General features: G+C 46.4%; 1 protein-coding gene across 1 annotated transcript in view; it reads right to left on the bottom strand.

Moving 5' to 3' along the window:
• SCAPER (S-phase cyclin A associated protein in the ER) overlaps window positions 1-22,135 on the bottom strand; it is a 960,370-nt gene that overhangs the window by 704,336 nt on the left and 233,899 nt on the right. The window contains 2 exon segments of the mRNA XM_030187331.1: window positions 4,232-4,313; window positions 18,621-18,759. Coding sequence (XP_030043191.1) covers window positions 4,232-4,313; window positions 18,621-18,759 — 221 coding nt within the window.

Genomic DNA, 22,135 nt, shown 5'->3' with positions numbered 1-22,135 from the left:
CCTGCTGGCTGCTGTGGACCTACGAGGCAAGCGTTACGAAGGTATCCACTCTCACCTGATGAAGAAAGGACCGAGCCTGTGCTGTATATAGCAGGGCTCTTATGTACTCCAATTGGCAAACTGATTGAAGATGGGACTTGGCATCATTTATGACAAACCCCAGCAACTCTAGCACCTGAATAGTCATCTGCATTGACTCCTCTGCACCCTCCTGAGATGTGCTCTAGACCAACCAGTCATCCAGGTAGGGAAACACATACATTCTCAATCTACACAGATATGCTGCAACTACTTCCATATGGCAGACTGCGATACTGGTAGTGGCATTTCCCCACTCAAAATCTGAGATACCTCCTGTGACTTGGAAGTATTGAAATGTGGGTATAGGCATTCTTTAACTGCAGAGAGCATAGCTAATCGTTTTCCTGAATTAGAGGGAGTAAGGTGCCCAGGGAAATCATCCTGAACTTTTCCTTTACCAAAATTTGTTCAGGGCCCTTAGGTCCAGAATGGAGCAAAATCTTCCCATTTTCTTTATCACAAGAAAGTACCTGGAATAAAATTCCTTCTTCCCCTGGTGGTATGGGTTCAACTGCTTGGGCTTGCAGAAGGGTGGGGATTTTCTCTACGAGTACCTGCTTGGGCTGATGCAAGACACTTTGGTGGGCAATTTGCAAGATATTAATGCCAATTCAGAGCGTACCCACAACAGACTACTTGAAAAACCCACTAGTCGGAGGTTACAAGGAGCCATCTATGTTAGAAAAAAGTGAGCCCCCCTCCGACCAGTAATCCATCCAGGACGGATACTCTTTGAGCGGCTATGCTCTGCTGGAACCAGTCAAAACCTGTGCCCTGCTTTGACTGGGGAGCCAGGTGGGACTTCGAGGACAGGGCTGGCAAGGCCTGGGACACTGGCCTTAAGTTGCTTGATCTGAACGAGCAGGCTGCCCAGAAAAAGTGTGGATTGTGTCCGTATGCTTCTTAATGAGGTTAGTGACATCCTCCACTTTCTCTTCAAACAAATTGTCCCCTTGACATGGCACATCCACTAGTCTCTCCTTGAACAGCTTGTTCGAGGTTAGACACACGCTGCTCAGAGTCTGCGCATCACCACAACCATACCAGAGAGCCTGGACGCAACATCAAAAGTATCATAGGCACCCCTGGACAGATAATACCTGCACTCCATCTGCTTTTTGGCCAACTTGTGAAGCTCAGCAGCCTGCTCCGAAGGGACTAAGTGTACCGTTTATCACAGACGCCATGTACATGGTCTTGTAGAGCTAGTTTGACTGGATGTGGGCAATGAGCATCAAGGCCTGAAAAGTCTTCCTCCCAAACGAATCAAAAGTTCTGGTCTCACACCCGGAGGGTGTTGAGGCATAAGAACAAGAACTCTTGGCCCATTTGAAAGTGGATTTGACTACCATGGAGTGGTGAGGCAGCTGGGCCCTCTCAAATTCGGGAGCCTTCTGGATACAATACTGCGTATCCACCTTCTTGGGCACGACCTGCACTGTAAGGGAAGATTCCCAGTTCTTCAACAGTGAGACATTAAGGATAGGGTGCAATCAGTGGCGTACCAAGGGGGGGGGGGGAGGGCGGTGGGTGCGGTCTGCCCCGGGTGCACGCCGCTGGGGGGGGTGCTGCGCGCCTGTCCGCTACGTTCGTTCTGTGCTCCCTCTGCCCTGGAACAGGTTACTTCCTGTCCCGGGGCAGAGGGAGCATGGAAACGAAGCGGACAGGCGTGCGGCAACCCCCCCCCAGCGGTGTGCACAAGGGGGGGGGGGTTCTTTCGCCAGGGGGAGCGCTGCACCCAGAGGGCGGGGCGCATCGGCGATCCGCCCCGGGTGTCAGGCCCCTAGGAACGCCACTGGGTGCAATGGCACAGTGACCCCTACCTTAGGAGAAGACTTATAGCTCAGAACAGATAGCATCTCTGCCCTGCGCTTCTCCTCCGTCTCCAACTTAAATGGGACAGCTGAAGCCCTCACAAAACTGGTGAAAGAGAATGCCTCAGGAGGAGATTTTCATCTTTCTTGAGGAGATGAGGGTTCAGATGGGCTTCCGTATGACTCCTCTGAGAAGTAATGTGGATCCTCATTGGATTATCAAGAGTTGTCCCAATCAGACTCTTCCTCATGTTGAGGATCAGGGGATTGAGTTTGCACCAGCGTCAACCTAGTGGAATGATGACCATGCTCCGAAGAGCCTTGAGGTGCAGTTCTTCCCTCAAATTCTAGGGAAGCTTCCTCCCTCGATGTAGGAGGTGGCACTGCATGCCAAGACCTCGACTCTGACACCTTTCCAGCATCGAGGATGTGGGCAATGGAATCAATGGAGCCTCGGAGACAGCCTGGGGCCTTTCAATGCCAAAGTGGGAGCTTCCTGCAGCAACAATGCCAGCTCCTCTCACAGCATGTTCCAGAACCATTCATTGAAAGCAGGCATTGGCAAAAGCATGGGAACCGGGGAAGATGCAGTCTGAGAAGGTACTGGTGGCAGGGACCTGATCATTCAATGACAGGCACACTGACATCACTTCCAGGGGGAGCAGTCTTCCCAATGTCAGTGCTTCTCGGGTATCAGAGAGTCCAATGCTTCAGTGCTCCTGTCCTGCTAACAGCACCCGGTGTCCAGACAGGTGGCGACCCACTCGATGCCAGTGCACTCCCAGTGGATGCTGAAATTGGAGCCGCCATGGAGGTCGATGCTGCCGGTGCCAAAGACAATGGTCTGGTCTTCGAACAGCCAAAACGATGATCCATTTGAACCAGTCGCACCCTCTGGGTTCTCACCTGCATATGCAAACAGAGATCACATACAGAGGAGTCACAAAAACAGAAATCACAAACAGAGGGATCATGATTTGGCCCAAGGCACCCGATGCACCAATTGTGCATGTCCTTGACAGAAATCAAGCGCATACATCACATACCTACACTTGGCACACTGCTTGAAGTCATTGGGGGTCTTCTTGGACATCAAAAAAAAAGAATCTTGGCTAAAATAAACTCCTGAATCTTGAACCACAAGAAAAAAAGGGGGGGGGGGGGGAGTTCAAACTGAGGATGGGGCTGCTGCCTAATCGCGCAGCCACTCATGAAAAGAAAGGAAACCTAAAAATGCCAAAAAGAACTTAAGGATGCCTTGTTGCTATTCTGCAAATACCCACTCAACTTACATACAGTAGAATGTATTTGCACAGGGAGCGTACACATGGTCGGAGCACGGTTAGGACTCCCACTTACACAGGTAACTTATGAAATACTGTAAGTTATGCAGAGGTTCTAGCATTTTATAATCCATGTGCATAAATATGCACCCTGCCCATGGGACACCCAAATGAACGCTCACCTACAAGTATATGCTATCGAATACTGACACATACTTACAAAATAGCGTGTAGCCAGAAAATGGTCATTTATGTGCCTAAATGTCTACAAACACGTGCAAATGACTAGAATACCAGCAACTATGCACATACTTGCTGCCCAAGTCTAAGTGGTCTCTTATAGAATTACCCCCATATGTATTTATGTGTTAAGTGTTGCTGACTCAACATGTAACAGTGCTGAATATATGTATTAATTTAAATGTTGGTTCTTAAATAAATGCAGTAGCTTTCCAATCTCATGTAACTCATATTTTTTTGTATTCCAGCATTTTCTTCTTTATTAACTTTTCATTCATTTCTTTTTCCTCTTTCCTGCGTTTAGTGGTCTACTTTGAACAGCCTGTCTTAACCCTCCTAATGGTGCCTTTCTTCTTCTTACAAGCTGGCAGGGGAGCTATAATGAACGGAAGATCAACAGGCAAGATGAGATGAGAATGATGGAGAGGATTTCAAGAGAAAGAAGTGAGAGAGCTTCCCCCCACCAATCTAGTTCTCTCAACTTGTTTCTAAGCTCAGTTGGCTGGTTTCCAATATGGAGAACAGTAAATCCTACAGCAAGGGCCAGATTTTACATATTTGCTACAATACCATAAAAAACTACACAATATGACTATATACATAGTTACCTCAGATTCCTCTTGTGCCTAGTGTCTCACAGCAGTGTGATGTTACCACTGCAAAGTATGTGCCATATTTATTCCAGTTTTCAGGTTTTGAGTGTACACGACCATTCAAATAACAACCAATGCCCATGTCATCAGATGAATCTAATCCTGTAGTTTTTATCATTGTTTAAAGAACACATCATTAGGTAAACCTTTCTGCAGATACCTTAAGCTGAATCTTTTTCTGCAGTTCCTCCATGGCTTCCTGTTGAGCTGCTGTAAGAGCTGCCATTCTCTCTTCTCGGTCCCTACAATAAAAGGACATATACCATAACTGAACAGGGAAAAATCCAGAGCATAGAATAAACTGCAAAAACTGAACTGCTAGCAGTAAATACCAGAAGTCTCACCACACAACAAATAAAGGATAAAGGTAATACACAAATACAAATATAAAAGTTACACTTTATAAACATTAACACACAAATGACTATAACAGCTAACATGTTTCGGCTCATGCCTGCATCAGGACTGATATTAAAAATAAATATCAGATGCATACAACTAGTATACAACAGCATAAAACAATCCCAACAGTTGTATGACCTTTGTCCTTATGTGGTGGGACCACCAATTTTTGCTTACATAGTTGGTTTCCCCTAATGTTGAATGTTTTTTTTTTTGTTTGAATACTTAGTTTAAAAACAGCCAAAATTAAAATCATAAATAAGAACATAAATATTGCCATACTGAGACAGACCGAAGGTCCATCAAGCCCAGCATCCTGTTTCCAACAGTGGCCAATTCAGGTTACAAGTATCTGGCAAGATCCCAAAACATACAATACATTTTATGCTGCTTATCCTAGAATAAGTAGTGGATTTTCCCCAAGTCCAACCTTTTTTTAAACCCCGCTAACTGCTTTTACTACATTCTTTAACAACGAATTTCAGAGTTTAATTACATGTTGAGTGAAGAAATATTTTCTCCGATTCCTTTTAAATTTACTACTTTCTAGCTTCATTGCATGCCCCCTAGTCCTAATATTTTTGGAAAGAGTAATACAGAGTATGTCCTTGAATACTCCTTTAAGTGTTCTTCAACTCCATGGTTTAATCAGGAGTTAAAAACATTAAAAACTCAAACAAGGAGGTACGAAAGAGCATGGTCCGAGTCCAAAAATGAAGTACGCTTAATGCTTGGAAAGTTCAGCGGCGTAAATATAAGCATGCCATTAAACAAGCAAAGAGACTCTATTAAAGGAAACAAATTACTACATCTAGTAAAGACCCTAAGAAGCTTTACCAACTTATAAACTCGCTTCTTGATACTACTGCAATTATATCACAACACGTTGACCTTCCAGCTGCTGACCAGCTTGCAAAATATTTCTATGAGAAAATCTCAGACCTGCGCACATCTCTGGGCCACTTTCTTCATGACCTTGATTACTCTTCTGTTCATTGCCCTGCTGATCGCTTTTGGATCAACTTTACACCCTTGACTTCGGAGATTGTAGCACAAGCGCTTACCAGATTTTCTAAAACTTTTTGTAAACTTGATGTTGCCCCTAATTACCTCTTGACTTCTCCTCCTTCATGTTTTATCACGGATCTTACGGCTTACCTTAATTTTATGCTACGGGAAGGATGTTTCCCAAAGGAACATGGTAGAATTCTGCTTACCCCAATTCCAAAGGATCCGAAGAAAAAGGCAAATATCATTACTAACTATCATCCTGTGGCTTCTATCCTGCTACTAATAAAACTTATGGAAAGTATGGTCACTACTCAACTAACATACTACTTGAACAAATTCAATATTCTTCATGAATCACAATCACGTTTCCGCACCCAACATAGCACTGAAACAGTTCTGATTACTCTGTTGTCCAATTTTAAAAACACAATTTCTGTGGGCAAAAATATACTTTTACTACAATATGACTTGTCCACTGCGTTCAACATGGTTGACCATACCATCCTCCTCAGCCTCTTAGATAAATTCAGTATTGGTGGTAATGTGCTAAATTGGTTCAAGGGTTTTCTATCATCTATGTCTTATCAAGTCAAAGTGAACTCCACCCTTTCACCACCTTGGAATCCTGTTTGTGGAGTACCGCAAGGATCACCTTTATCTCCGACACTCTTCAACATTGATGATGATTCCTCTCGCAACTGCACTATCCAAGCATGGCCTTACTCCATTTATTTATGCGGATGATGTAACCATCTCCATCCCTTTCAAGTCTACACTGTCTGAAATTTCTGGCACAATCCAAGCTAGCTTTTCCAAATGTGTTTAAATTTAAACTCAATAAGGATTAAAAGTCATTGTGTTGTTTTTTCTTCACAACACAACAAATCCCATTCCCAAAGCTCTGGTTACTCCTGATACTACCCTCCCAATCTAACAACAGCTTGATAATTCTTGGGGTCACGCTGGACAGCCTCTGTCGCTTGATAGTCATGTTAAGCGAATAACGAAAAAAATGTTCTTGTCGTTGTGGAAGCTTAAACGCATCAAACAGCTGCTGCCAAAAGGTATTTTTCGAACCCTGAGTCATTCACTGGTCTGAAGGCCACATCGACTACTGCAGTGGCATTTCGCTGGTTGTACACACTATATTCTAAAGAAGCTCCAGACGGTTCAAACACCGCAGCCAGACTGTTCTTTGGTAAATCACGCTTCGACAGTGCACAGCCTCTTCGTGTGTGAGACTTCACTGGCTTCCCATTAAGGACTGTATTGATTTCAAGATCTGTGCCTTAACTCACAAGATCATTTAAGGCAAAGTACCAGTGTACATGTATGATTTGATTGATTTGCCTGCAAGAAATTCCATGGTGTCATCTAGAACTTATCTTTCCCTGCCACTATGCTTCATGCAGGAATCTGAAATACAAGACACTGTACGCTTCTTCCTTCTCGTTCATCAGCCCACGAACCTGGAATGCTTTGCCGAGACTCTTGAAAGAGTCATCGGATCATCAAACTTTTAAAAACTGTTAAAAAACGTATTTGTTTACTAAGCCTACCCCGAAGTCAGCAATGTTGTTTAACCTCCTTTTTTTTCCCGTTTTGGTAGTTTACCTGCTCTTTACCCTCTGTCAGCTTCTCCTTGGCTGCTCCTGTTTTCCCATCCGTATTCTCTTATTTTAGCTCCTCTGTACTTCTTTGTATCCTATTACTGGAACAATTTTCTCCTGTTGTACTGTACATTTACACCAGCCATTGACATAGTGTAAGCATGGCTTAGCTACGGGTGGGCCTGGGTGGACACAGGACTACCCAGCAGCAGCACCACACTGCTCTCTTCCCTCTGCGGAGTCCTAGCATCTGTCCTCCTGTATCTAAACCTGTCCCTCCCTGGTGTACCTTACAGGCACCCCCGGCGCCTGCAGGGTAAGTGAAAAAAAAAAGTGTCATTTTTTTTTTTAAATATCTGGGAACATGGGGGGGGGGGGGGGGGGTCGTGCAAAGGTCCCATCCAAGTTAACTCTGTGCCCATCCAAAATACTTGGTTTGGCTATACATAAATGCAAATAGAGAATTCACGCTTAGCGAGCAGCATCCTGGTGCCTAAATTTGGCAACCTGTAGAGAATCACCACCTTTCTGCATGGTGTGCTCACAATTATACAGATTATGCACAAACATTGTGCTAACCATTACGTTCTTTACTACATTAAGGCCTATGTATCACTATGCATCACTCCTAAACATCATGCAAATAGGAACAACAAACATATTCTGAAATGTCTATATGCAAATGCTAGGAGTCTAAGAAATAAGATGGGAGAGTTGGAATATATTGCACTAAATGAAAAATTGGATATAATAGGCATTACTGAGACCTGGTGGAAGGAGGATAACCAGTGGGACAATGTCATACTGGGGTACAAAGTATATCGTAGTGATAGGGTGGACTGAACTGGTGGAGGGGTAGCATTGTATATTAACGAGAGCCTTGACTCAGATAGATTACAAATTCAGCAGGACACAAATCACACCTTTGAATCATTGTGGGTTGAAATTCCATGTATAAAAGGGAAAAGGACGGTGATAGGAGTGTACTACTGTCCGCCTCGCCAGGATGAGCAGGTAGACACAGAAATGACAAAAGAAATCAGAGACGCAAACAAAATGGGCAATCTGATAATAATGGGTGACTTCAATTATCCAAATATAGACTGAGTAAATGTAACATCGGGACACGCTAGAGAGGTACAATTCCTTGATGAAATCAAGGACAGCTTTATGGAGCAGCTGGTACAGGAGCCGACGAGAGAAGGAAAATTCTAGACTTGGTCCTTAGTGAAGCGCATGATCTGGTGAGGGGCGTTATGGTACTTGCGGCCGCTTGATAACAGGATCATAATATGATCAGTTTTGATATCAACCTTGAAGTAACTATACACAGGAAGTCAAATACGTTAGCATTTAACTTTAAAAAAGGAGACTATGATAAAATGAGAAGAACAGTTAAAAAACAAACAGGGGGGCAACTGAGAGGGTAAAAACTGTACAACAGGCATGGACACTGTTCAAAAATACCATCCTGAGTCCCAGGCCAAACGTATTCCGCGAATTAGAAAAGAAAGACGGAAGTCAAAAGACAGCCAGCGTGGTTGAAAAGTGAGATGAAGGAAGCTATTAGGGCTAAAAGAAATGCCTTCAGAAAATGGAAGAAGGAACCGTCTGAAAATAACAAGAAGCAACATGAGTGTCAAAGCAAATGCAAGGCGCAGATAAAAAGGCCAAGAGGATTACGAAAAAAAAGATAGCATTAGAGCAAAAAAACATAGCAAAATTTTTTTTCGGTATATTAAAAGCAGGAAAGCCAGCAAAAGAATCGATTGGGTCGCTGGATGACAGAAGGGTAAAAGGGGCGATCAAGGAAGATAAAGACGTAGCGGAGAGAGATTGAATGAATTCTTTGCTTCGGTCTTCACCGAGGAAGATTTGGGTGGGATACCGGGTGTCGGAAATGGTATTTCAAGCGAACGATCGGAGACACTTACTGACTTCACAGTAAACCTGGGAGGACGTAATTGGGGCAGATCAGCAAACTGAAGAGTAGCAATCTCCTGGACCAGATGGTATTCATCCTAGAGTACTGATAGAACTGAAAACATGAGTTTGCGGAGCTACTCTTTAGTGATATGCAATTTATCCTTAAAATCGAGCGTGGTACCGGAAGATTGTAGGGTGGTCAATGTAACGCCAATTTTTTAAAAAGGTTCCAGGGGAGATCCGGGAAATTATAGACCGGTGAGTCTGACGTCAGTGCCGGGGAAAATGGTAGAGGCTATTATCAAAAACAAAATTACAGAGCACATCCACGGACATGGATTACTGAGACCAAGTAAGCACGGCTTTTGAGTGGGGAAATCTTGCCTGACCAATTTACTTCAATTCTTTCAAGGAGTAAACAAACATGTGGACAAAGGGGAGCCGGTTGATATCGTGCATCTGGATTTTCAAAAGGCGTTTGACAAGGTACCTCATGAAAGGCTACAGAGAAAATTGGACGGTCATGGGATAGGAGGAAATGTCCTATTGTGGATTAAAAACTGGTTGAAGGATAGGAAACAGAGAGTGGGGTTAAAAAGGCAGTATTCACAATGGAGAAGGGTAGTTAGTGGGGTTCCTCAGGGGTCTGTGCTAGGACCGCTGCTTTTTAATATATTTATATAAATGATTTAGAGATGGAAGTAACTAGCAAGGTAATTAAATTTGCTGATGACACAAAGTTATTCTAAGGAGTCGTTAACCTCGCGACAGGATTGTGAAAAATTACAGAAGGACCTTACAGACTGGGAGACTAGGCGGCTAAATGGCAGATGACGTTTAATGTGAGCAAGTGCAAGGTGATGCATGTGGAAAAAAGAACCCAGAATTATAGCTACTCATGCAAGGTTTCCACGTTAAGAGTTATGACCAAGGAAAGGGATCTGGGTATTGTCGTCGATAATACACTGAAACCATCTGCTCAGTGTGCTGTTGCAGCTAGGAAAGTGAATAGAATGTTGGGTATTATTAGGAAAGGTATGGAAAACAGGTGTGAGGATGTTATAATGCTATTGTATCGCTCCATGGTGCGACCGCACCTTGAGTATTGTGTTCAATTCTGGTCGCCGAATCTCAACAAAAATATAGTAGAATTGGAAAAGGTGCAGCAAAGGGCGACTAAAATGATAGCGGGGATGGGACGACTTCCCTATGAAGAAAGACTAAGGAGGCTAGGGCTTTTCAGCTTGGAGAAGAGACGGCTGAGGGGAGACATGATAGAGGTATATAAAATAATGAGTGGAGTGGAACAGGTGGATGTGAAGCGCCTGTTCACGCTTTCCAAAAATACTAGGACTAGGGGGCATGCAATGAAACTACAATGTAATAAATTTAAAACAAATCGGATAAAAGTTTTCTTCAAGCGACGCATAATTAAACTCTGGAATTCGTTGCCGGAGAACATGGTGAAGGTGGTTAGCTTAGCAGAGTTTAAAAAGGGGTTAGATGGTTTCCTAAAGAACAAGTCCATAAACCGCTACTAAATGGACTTGGGAATAACATGTATAGAATGTTTGTACGTTTGGGAAGCTCGCCAAGTGCCCTTGGCCTGGATTGGCCACTGTTGTGGACAGGATGCTGGGCTCAATGGACCCTTGGTCTTTTCTCAGTGTGGCATTACTTATGTACTCTGATGCAAGGGTAAAAGTAGAACTGGGACAAGGGAGACAGAATTGTTCAAATTTTCAGCCCTAAGCTAAAATAAGTTTCATAGAACATCTTCTATCCACGAGTGTACCAAAGAACTTTATGGTAGAAGTTCAGGCTTCACATATGTAAAATATGGAGTGACACAGGTAGATTTGCTGAATCCATATAAGTGCATTTCAGTTGCCTAGAGATATGTGCGCAATTTTAAAATGTGCAGAATTTTAGCTGCAATAAAAAGAAGAGTTCCACATGGTGTAGTTAGAAATTACTACTACTACTAAACATTTCTAAAGCGCTACTAGGGTTACGCAGCGCTGTACAATTTAACATAAAAGGACAGGCCATGCTCGAAGAGCTTACAATCTAAAGGACAAGTGAGTAGACAATACGATAGAGGCAGTCAAATTGGGGCAGTCCGGATATCCTGAAGGTAAGAGTTAGGTGCCGAAATTATGCCCGTCATGTGGCCCAAGCTGTATAAAAAACTATAAACGCATTGGCAATCTGCACATCTTGAATCTAGAACCCACTGTGACTACTGAACAGGCAGGTAAGCTTCTTAAGAAGAGTGGTCTGATGCAAATATTAATCTTATATGGAGATGCAAATATTAATCTTATATGGAGATGCTCACTCAATACACATTTGATTAAATTCAAGTTATTCCAGATTCATGAAGATTTGTATATGGATTTATAGTGACACATGGCTTTGAGAGGGGGAACCAATTTTTTTACATCAAGCCTGTCAGGTATTGTCCTAGTTTATTTCTTTTTGGGAAGTGTAGGTGTCTTTTTTTTTTTTTTGAATTTTTAACAATTTCCATTCCACACAAGAAAAGAGAAAAAAGGCAAAGGCAAACTATAGAAACCTATCAATTGAACAAAATACATCATAGAACAAATTACCTACAAGCCTACGTCAAAGAGGAGAGCTACCAATACATAAAACTGAAGAAAAATCAAAATAGGTGTTAAAAAAAAAGCATCATATCATACAGTTCCTATTTAAACCAATCATTTCTCATAACCTTTGATAAAATCTTCCAACTGTAAAGGCTCTCAAAATATAAACTCCTTCCCCTGATAAAGTGAATGACACATACCTGTAGCAGGTGTTCTCCGAGGACAGCAGGCTGATTGTTCTCACGACTGGGGTGATGTCCGCGGCAGCCCCCACCAACCGGAAAAAGCTTCGCGGGCGGTCCGCACGCAGGGCACGCCCACCGCGCATGCGCGGCCATCCTCCCGCCCGTGCGTGACCGTTCCCGCCAGTTGAATGACAAGCAAAAAAGATGAAAACACAACTCCAAAGGGGAGGAGGGAGGGTAGGTGAGAACAATCAGCCTGCTGTCCTCGGAGAACACCTGCTACAGGTATGTATCATTCACTTTCTCCGAGGACAAGCAGGCTGCTTGTTCTCACGACTGGGGTATCTCTAGCTCTCAGGCTCACTCAAAACAAGAACCCAGGTCAATGGAACCTCGCAACGGCGAGGGTATAACAGAAATTGACCTACGAAGAACAACTAACTGAGAGTGCAGCCTGACCAGAATAAATTCGGGTCCTGGAGGGTGGAGTTGGATTTACACCCCAAACAGATTCTGCAGCACCGACTGCCCGAACCGACTGTCACGTCGGGTATCCTGCTGGAGGCAGTAATGTGATGTGAATGTGTGGACAGATGACCACGTCGCAGCCTTGCAAATCTCTTCAATAGTGGCTGACTTCAAGTGAGCCACCGACGCTGCCATGGCTCTGACACTATGAGCCGTGACATGACCCTCAAGAGTCAGCCCAGCCTGGGCATAAGTGAAGGAAATGCAATCTGCTAGCCAATTGGAGATGGTGCGTTTCCCGACAGCGACCCCTAGCCTGTTAGGGTCGAAAGAAACAAACAATTGGGCGGACTGTCTGTGGGGCTGTGTCCGCTCCAAGTAGAAGGCCAATGCTCTCTTGCAGTCCAATGTGTGCAACTGACGTTCAGCAGGGCGGGTATGCGGCCTGGGGAAGAATGTTGGCAAGACAATTGACTGGTTAAGATGGAACTCCGACACCACCTTCGGCAGGAACTTTGGGTGGGTGCGGAGCACTACTCTGTTGTGATGAAATTTGGTATATGGAGCATGAGCTACCAGGGCTTGAAGCTCACTGACCCTACGAGCTGAAGTAACTGCCACCAAGAAAATGACCTTCCAGGTCAAGTACTTCAGATGGCAGGTATTCAGTGGCTCAAAAGGAGGTTTCATCAGCTGGGTGAGGACGACGTTGAGATCCCATGACACTGCAGGAGGCTTGATAGGGGGGCTTTGACAAAAGCAAGCCTCTCATGAATCGAACTACTAAAGGTTCTCCAGAGATGGCTTTACCTTCCACACGATAATGGTAAGCACTAATCGCACTAAGGTGATTCCTTACTGAGTTGGTCTTGAGGCCAGACTCTGATAAGTGCAGAAGGTATTCAAGCAGGTTCTGTGCAGGGCAAGAACGAGGTTCTAGGGCCCTGCTCTCACACCAAACGACAAACCTCTTCCACTTGAAAAAGTAACTCTTTTTAGTGGAATCCTTCCTAGAGGCAAGCAAGACACGGGAGACACCCTCAGACAGACCCAACGCAGCGAAGTCTACGCCCTCAACATCCAGGCCATGAGAGCCAGAGACTGAAAGTTGGGGTGCAGCAACGCTCCGTCGTTCTGCGAAATGAGAGTCGGAAAACACTCCAATCTCCACGGTTCTTCTGAGGACAACTCCAGAAGAAGAGGGAACCAGATCTGACGGGGCCAAAAGGGCGCAATCAGAATCATGGTGCCGCGGTCTTGCTTGAGCTTCAGTAAGGTCTTCCCCACCAAAGGTATGGGAGGATAAGCATACAGGAGGCCGGTCCCCCAATGAAGGAGAAAGGCATCCGACGCTAGCCTGCCGTGTGCCTGAAGTCTGGAACAGAACAGAACAGAGGCAGCTTGTGGTTGGTCTGAGAGGCGAAAAGGTCCACCGAGGGGGTGCCCCACTCTCGGAAGATCTTGCGTACCACTCTGGAATGGAGCGACCACTCGTGCGGTTGCATGACTCTGCTCAGTCTGTCGGCCAGACTGTTGTTTACACCTGCCAGGTATGTGGCTTGGAGGAGCATGCCGAACTGGCAAGCCCAACGCCACATCCCGACGGCTTCCTGACACAAGGGGGCGAGATCCGGTGCCTCCCTGCTTGTTGGTGTAATACATTGCAACCTGATTGTCTGTCCGAATTTGAATAATTTGGTAGGACAGCCGATCTCTGAAAGCCTTCAGTGCGTTCCAGATCGCTCGGAGCTCCAGGAGGTTGATCTGCAAATCCTTTTCCTGGAGGGACCACAGACCCTGGGTGTGAAGCCCATCGACATGAGCTCCCCACCCCAGGCGAGATGCATCCGTCGTCAGCACTTTCGTGGGCTGAGGAATTTGGAATGGACGTCCCAGGGTCAAATTGGTCCGAATGGTCCACCAGAGCAGTGAAGTGCGGCAACTGGTGGAGAGGCGGATGACATCTTCTAGATTCCCGGTGGCTTGGAACCACTGGGAAGCTAGGGTCCATTGAGCAGATCTCATGTGAAGACGAGCCATGGGAGTCACATGGACTGTGGAGGCCATATGACCCAGAAGTCTCAACATCTGCCGAGCTGTGACCTGCTGGGACGCTCTGGTCTGCGAAGCCAGGGACAGGAGGTTGTTGGCCCTCGCTTCGGGAAGGAAGGCCCGAGCCGTCTGGGTATTCAGCAGAGCTCCTATGAATTCCAGAGACTGTGTTGGCTGGAGATGGGACTTTGGGTAATTTATCACAAACCCCAGCAGCTCTAGAAGTTGAATAGTGCACTGCATAGACCGGAGGGCTTCCGCCTCCGAGGTGTTCTTGACCAGCCAATCGTCGAGATATGGGAACACGTGCACTCCCAGCTTGCGTAGATACGCCGCTACCACCACGAGGCACTTTGTAAACACTCGTGGGGCAGAGGCGAGCCCAAAGGGCAGCACACAATACTGAAAGTGCCGTGCGCCCAGGCAGAATCTGAGATACTGTCTGTGAGCTGGAAGTATCGGGATGTGAGTGTATGCGTCCTTTAAATCCAGGGAACATAGCCAATCGTTTTTCTGAATCATTGGCAGAAGGGTGCCCAAGGAAAGCATCCTGAACTTTTCTTTGACCAGGAATTTGTTCAGGCCTCTCAGGTCTAGGATGGGACGCATCCCCCCTGTTTTCTTTTCCACAATGAAGTACCTGGAATAGAATCCCTGCCCTTCCTGCCCGGGTGGTACGGGCTCGACCGCATTGGCGCTGAGAAGGGCGGAGAGTTCCTCTGCAAGTACCTGCTTGTGATGGGAGCTGAAGGATTGAGCTCCCGGAGGACAATTTGGTGGCAGGGAGGCCAAATTCAGGGCGTATCCGCACCGCACTATTTGGAGAACCCACTGGTCGGAGGTTATGAGAGGCCACCTTTGGTGAAAAAATTTTAACCTCCCTCCGACCGGCAGATCGTCCAGTACGGACACTTTGAGGGCGGCTATGTTCCCGTGGATCCAGTCAAAAGCCCGTCCCCGGCTTTTGCTGTGGAGGCGCAGGGGGCTGCTTAGGCGCACGCTGTTGACGAGAACGAGCGCGCTGGGGCTGTCCCTGTGCCTGACGAGGCCTTCGGGCCGGCTGGGTGTACCTACGGTTGGCAAAAGAATAGGGCACAGCCTGCCGGGCCCGGGAAAAACGTCCACCTGCTGAGGTGGGTGCTGAAGGCGCCCGGTGGGAGAGTTTGTCGAGGGCGGTTTTCCGCTGATGCAGTTGGTCCACCAGCTGCTCGACCTTCTCACCAAAAATATTATCCCCCCGGCAAGGGACGTCGGCCAGTCTCTGCTGGGTGCGGTTGTCCAGGTCAGAGGCACGCAGCCATGAGAGCCTGCGCATCACTATACCTTGGGCCGCAGCACGAGATGCCACGTCACAGGTGTCATAGATACCCCTGGACAGGAACTTTCTGCACGCCTTCAGCTGCCTGACCACCTCCTGATAAGGCCTGGACTGCTCCGGCGGGAGCTTGTCAACCAGTTGCTTCACATTGTTCCGCATGTGGATGCTCGTGTAGAGCTGGTAAGATTGGATGCGGGTCACGAGCATGGAGGATTGGTAGGCCTTCCTCCCAAACGAGTCCAGAGTGCGAGACTCCCGCCCCAGGGGCGCCGAGGCGGTATCCCTCGAACTCCGTGCCCTCTTGAGAGAAGAATCCACGACCGCCGAGTCATGAGGCAATTGGGGCCGCATTAACTCTGGGTCCGAGTGGATTCTATACTGGGACTCTGCTTTCTTGGGGATGGTGGGATTAGATAATGGTCGCATCCAGTTCCGAAGCAGTGTCTCCTTAAGGACATTGTGCAACGGTACCGTGGAGGACTCTCTAGGTGGTGATGGATAGTCGAGGACCTCGAGCATCTCAGCCCTCGGCTCATCCACAGAGACCACGGGGAAGGGAATGCATATAGACATGTCCCTAACAAAGGAGGCAAAGGAGAGGCTCTCAGGAGGCGAGAGCTTCCTCTCTGGTGAAGGCGTGGGGTCAGAGGGAAGGCCCACAGACTCCTCTGAGGAGAAATATCTGGGGACCTCCTCTTCCCCCCACGAGGCCTCTTCCTCGGTATCGGACATAAGCTCATGCAGCTGAGTCCTCAACCGGGCCCGGCTCGACGTCGAGGCCTCGGTGTCGTCGAGCGGTGGATTCCCGCACCGGCGGGGACGAAGCTCCCTGCATCGACGTCGACGGGGACTCCACCTGCGTGGTGGTCGAGACCGGCGCCGCAAGCGGTGGCGGTGTCGAAGGCCTCGCACCGGGCTAGAGCTCGCCGGCGCCACAGTCAACGGCGCATCAGCCCTTCCAGGATCCCCAGAAGGATGCTCGGAGGCACTCGTCCAGGGCCCGCGTCGGAAAAGACGGGGGGCCGGTAGAGGCGTCGGTGCCGGAAGCTGTTCGGGTCCAGGAGACTGCACTGAAGTGCTAGGACCCTGACGTGTCGGTACCTCCACTCACCGAGGGGGACCTTTCTCTCTCGATACGGACGCTTCGGCGTCGACTCCTCCTCCGGCACCGAGGGCCGGGCGCACCGATGGGGACCGATGACGGTGCTTCTTCTGTTTTTTGCGGTGCCCGTCATCAGCGCCAGGTGGAACGGAGGGAGGAGGAGGTCGATCCACCTCGGTCTCGAGGGGCCGGGTCGGACAGGGTTCGGTCCCGAGGGCCATGAGAGGGAGTGACCGGGGCCGATTGCCCACGCGGCCTCTCACCCCTACCGTCACCAGAGGACCGGCGGGCCGATGGGACCTGTACTCCTGGGTCGATGCCATCGGTTTTCGATTTCGCAAGCACCGATACCGGTACCGAAGAACCGGCCGTCGATACCGATGCCGTCGAGGGGTCAACGTCGACCGGGGCCGGCGCAAGTTCCAAAAGACGGTCCCGAAGAAGTTGCCGCGCAACCTGAGTCCGTTTCCGGAGACCAAGACACCAAAGAACACGACTTGATATTGTGCTCCGGCCCGAGGCACTGGAGGCACCAAGCGTGGGTGTCGGTCTGCGAGATAGGCCGGCCACACCGACCACACTTTTTAAATCCACTCGGGACCTTCAAGGACATCGACGGAAAAATCGCGTCGGCGAAGTTAAAGTCGTCGATGGTGGCAGTAAATCACACCTTCGAAAAATAAAGCGACCGCGCGGCCACAACGCAACGCCCTCGCTAGAAAACGAGGGAAAATTCAGCGCGTTCTCTTCCTTTTTTTTTTTTTTTTGAGAAAAGGAAAAAAAGGTTTGAAGCGCGCGGCAACAAAAAACAGAAAATTAACAAAATCGCGGACAACGCGACGGTTTTCCGGGGCTGACTAAGAGAGAGCGGCGACGCACGACTCTCTCCAACGCGGAAAAGAAAAGACTGGCGGGAACGGTCGCGCACGGGCGGGAGGACGGCCGCGCATGCGCGGTGGGCGTGCCCTGCGTGCGGACCGCCAGCGAAGCTTTTTCCGGTTGGTGGGGGTTGCCGCGGACAGTCACCCAGTCGTGAGAACAAGCAGCCTGCTTGTTCCTCGGAGAAGCGATGATACATTTACATGGAAACTTAAAAAAGAAAACTGCTCCCAGGGTGCTACTCTAGGCTTCAAGCACAAAAATGCCTTATGCTAGGAAACATCAGGGAAAATATTATTTTTGCACCACAAAAGCTCATATACTTTCTTCAGGAAAAGTTCTTTTACACCAATGACTTATCATTCTCATTAACAAAAGTGACCAGCAGGGTGGATCTAGACTTAATTATATCTTGTGAACTGCCAAAAAAGCTGTTAGATCCACTTTTGAAGCCACTAGCGATCCACTCTTGCTGATTAACTAGGAGCTTCTTTTTGGATGGTAACTCATTACAATATTCAAGGGTCTTTTACAAAGGTGTGCTAGTGTTTTTTAGTGCGCTCTAATGATTAGCGTGCGCTAAACGCTAGAAATGCCTACAGAAATATATGGCGTGTCTAGCGATTAGAACATGCTTATTTTTAACCAGCACTAAACCGGTAGCACACCTTTGTAAAAGGACCCCTGAATGTAGACTTGTCCTAATATGTCTTTTTTAAATGAAATCCTTAACTGGGATCAATCTACATTAATTTTGAAGTTGACTATGATTGTATTTTATTAATATTTTATTCTGTTCTTTTTTAAATTGTATTTATTTGTCCAGATGCTTGGTAATTTTGTAACCCCTCCTCTTCTGCTAGAAGAATAAGGTTTTAATTTAAGCAACTATACATTACACTTTTGAAACACAGACAAGCTGCAGCTTCAAAAACCACCAAGACATAAGAAAAAGAAAATTAAAAGGCAAGGAGTATTACAAACCTTGCCCGTTCTCGTGCAGCATCCTCCCGTGCTTTTTCTTTCTCCTGGCGCTGTTGCTCAATGCGAGCTTCTTGTTCTTTCCTCTTCATCAACAACTCTTCCACACGGGCCTGGCGCTCTGCCTCCAAGCTCGTTTACGCTCCTAAGTAAACAAGAGCTCCATTTAAAAATTCTCCTTAAATATGAAAGATTATTTTCTCAAAATATATTGCTGCTTTCTTAATGTATATGTTCAGAAAACAAGGTTAAATCTTTCATAAGCCTCTAAAGCAATTATAAAGCAAACCAACTGAACAAAATAAGTAGTAACCATACTTGAAATATACTGCACAGACCATGCAACTTAAAGCAAAGTGAAGTTTCAGCACTTTGTACCTGTTAAAAATCTGCCAGATGTGACCATCCTCTGATAGGCAAGAAGTGGCTAGTTATTCACTCATTCATAACAAGCTGAGCAACAACTGTAACACCCTATACTGGGGTCTTATGTCAGCCATCTTAAAACCGATACAACAGTTCGAAAACACAGCAGCAAGGTTTTTAACAGGGACTAAGAAGTAGGAACATAATACATCTAAAGTGAATGAGCTTCTTTGGCTCACCTTGAATTTAGGGCACTATTTAAAACCTCCATGATTGTCTTTAGGCCAAGAGGGATTACGAAAAAAAGATAGCATTAGAGGCAAAAAAAACATAGTAAAAAATTTTTTCAGTATATTAAAAGCAGGAAGCCAGCAAAACAATCGGTTGGGCCGCTGGATGACCGAGGGGTAAAAGGGGCGATCAAGGGAAGACAAAGACGTAGCGGAGAGATTGAATGAATTCTTGCTTCGGTCTTCACCGAGGAAGATTTGGGTGGGATACCGGTGTCGGAAATGGTATTTCAAGCGGACGAGTCGGAGAAAACTTACTGACTTCACGGTAAACCTGGAGGACGTAATGGGGCAGTTCGGCAAACTGAAGAATAGCAAATCTCCTGGACCGGATGGTATTCATCCTAGAGTACTGATTAGAACTGAAAAAATGAGCTTGCGGAGCTACTGCTAGTGATATGCAACTTATCCTTAAAATCGAGCGTGGTACCGGAAGATTGGAGGGTGGCCAATGTAACGCGCAATTTTTTTAAAAGGCTCCAGGGGAGATCTGGGAAATTATAGACCGGTGAGTCTGACGTCGTGCCGGGAAATGGTAGAGGCTATTATTAAAAACAAAATTACAGACGCACATCCGAGGACATGGATTACTGAGACCGAGTCAACACAGCTTTGTGTGGGGAAATCTTGCCTGACCAATTTACTTCAATTCTTTGAAGGAGTAAACAAACATGTGGACAAAGTGGAGCCGGTTGATATTGTGTATCTGGATTTTCAAAAGGCGTTTGACAAGGTACCATCATGAAAGGCTACAGAGGAAATTGGAGGGTCATGGGATAGGGGAGAATGTCCTATTGTGGAATTAAAACTGGTTGAAGGATAGGAAACAGATAGTGGGGTTAAATGGGCCAGTATTCACAATGGAGAAGGGTAGTTAGTAAGAGGGAGGTCATCCCCGATTCCCTCCGGTGGTCATCTGGTCAGATTGGGGCAGCTTTTCGAGGCTTTGACATGAAAAAAAAGGGACCAAGTCGGCCAAATGCTCGTCAGGGCCAGCTTTCTTTTTTTCATTATCGGGCCGAAGCCGGCTATCTCGTACCATGCCCCCGTCCCGCCTTCTGTACCCTGCCGAAAACGCCCCCCTGAAGTTTGGCCGGCTCCACGATGGACTGCAGTTGAGGACGGCCAAAATCGGCTTTTGATTATGCCAATTTCGCCGGCCTTGAGAGATGGTCGGCCATCTCCCGATTTGTGTCGGAAGATGGCTGGCCTTCTCTTTCGAAATAAGCTGTTAATTAGAAATCAACAAAATAAAACATGGAAAAGAAATAAGATGATACCTTTTTTATTTGGACATAACTTAATACATTTCTTGATTAGCTTTCGAAGGTTGCCTTTCTTCGTCAGATCGGAAATAAGCAAATGTGCTAGCTGACAGTGTATATAAGTGAAAACATTCAAGCATTACTATGACAGTCTGACAGGGGGGGAGGATGGGGGTGGGTCGGAGGTATGCATGGGGACATCAAAGCATATCATTGATATTCTAACAGGATGGGTGTGGATAGGTGAGGGGTGGGGTGATCAACAGAGACATACAGCTTTATGGTTTACAGAAAGGACTTAACAAGGACCTGGGGTTCCTAGCCCATTATAAACCATAAAGCTGTATGTCTCTGTTGATCACCCCACCCCTCACCTATCCACACCCATCCTGTTAGAATATCAATGATATGCTTTGATGTCCCCATGCATACCTCCGACCCACCCCCCATCCTCTCACCCTGTCAGACTGTCATAGTAATGCTTGAATGTTTTCACTTATAAACACTGTCAGCTAGCACATTTGCTTATTCCGATCTGACGAAGAAAGGCAACCTTCGAAAGCTAATCAAGAAATGTATTAAGTTATGTCCAATAAAAAAAGGTATCATCTTATTTTTTTTCCATGTTTTATTTTGTTTGATTTCTATTGATAACCTTAAGAGTGGACTAACACGGCTACCCACACTCCTCTACTTAAGATGGAAAATAGCTGGAAAGTGATGTTGTGGCGAATAAGGTTCATGTGTTACAGACACATTGGGGGATCGTAGAGAAGAAGAGTTATATAGTGTTCATTATGAGCTTTGGTTTCGTTGTGTTGCAGGGATCAGGCACTTAAGTTGGGTCGGTGGGGTATGCCTTTTTGAACAGGTTGGTCTTAGTGATTTCCAGAAGTTTAAGGTGGTTGTACGTTGTTTTCACGGCTTTTGGTAGTGCGTTCCACATTTGTGTGCTTATGTAGGAGAAGCTGGATGCATAAGTTGATTTGTATTTGAGTCCTTTACAGCTTGGGTAGTGGAGATTTAAGTATGTTTGTGTTGATCCTATTGTGTTTCTGGTTGGTAGGTCTATGAGATCTCTCATGTATCCCGGGGATTCGCCGTAGATAATTTTATGGACCAGGGTTGCAGATTTTGAAAGCAATATGTTCTTTGATTGGGAGGCCAGTGCAGGTTTTTCTCGGAGGATTTGGCTCTTTCGAATCGCGTTTTTCCAAATATAAGCCTGGCTGCTGTGTTTTGTGCGAACTGAAGTTTCTTTATAAATTGATCTTTGCATCCCGCATAAATTCCATTACAGTAGTCTGCATGGCTTAGTACCATTGATTGTATCAGGTTGTGGAATGTTCCCTCGGGAAGAATGGTTTCACGCGTTTCAGTATCCACACTGAGTGGAACATTTTCTTGCTTCAAGTGTGAGGTTATGGTCGATTGTAACGCCGAGGATTTTCAGGCTATCTGAGATAGGGAGGGTGTAATCTGGGTGTTTAAAATTGTGTGGTTTGTATTGTGTTGGGATGAGAGGATGAGACAGTGTGTTTTTTCTGTATTGAGTTTTAATTGGAAGGCATTTGCCCATGAGTCATGGTATTCAAGC

Source organism: Microcaecilia unicolor, chromosome 1 (assembly GCF_901765095.1).
Source record: "Microcaecilia unicolor chromosome 1, aMicUni1.1, whole genome shotgun sequence".
NCBI lineage: Eukaryota > Metazoa > Chordata > Amphibia > Gymnophiona > Siphonopidae > Microcaecilia > Microcaecilia unicolor.
Note: the sequence above shows the minus strand (reverse complement) of the source record. Positions and strands in the feature narration are given on the sequence as shown.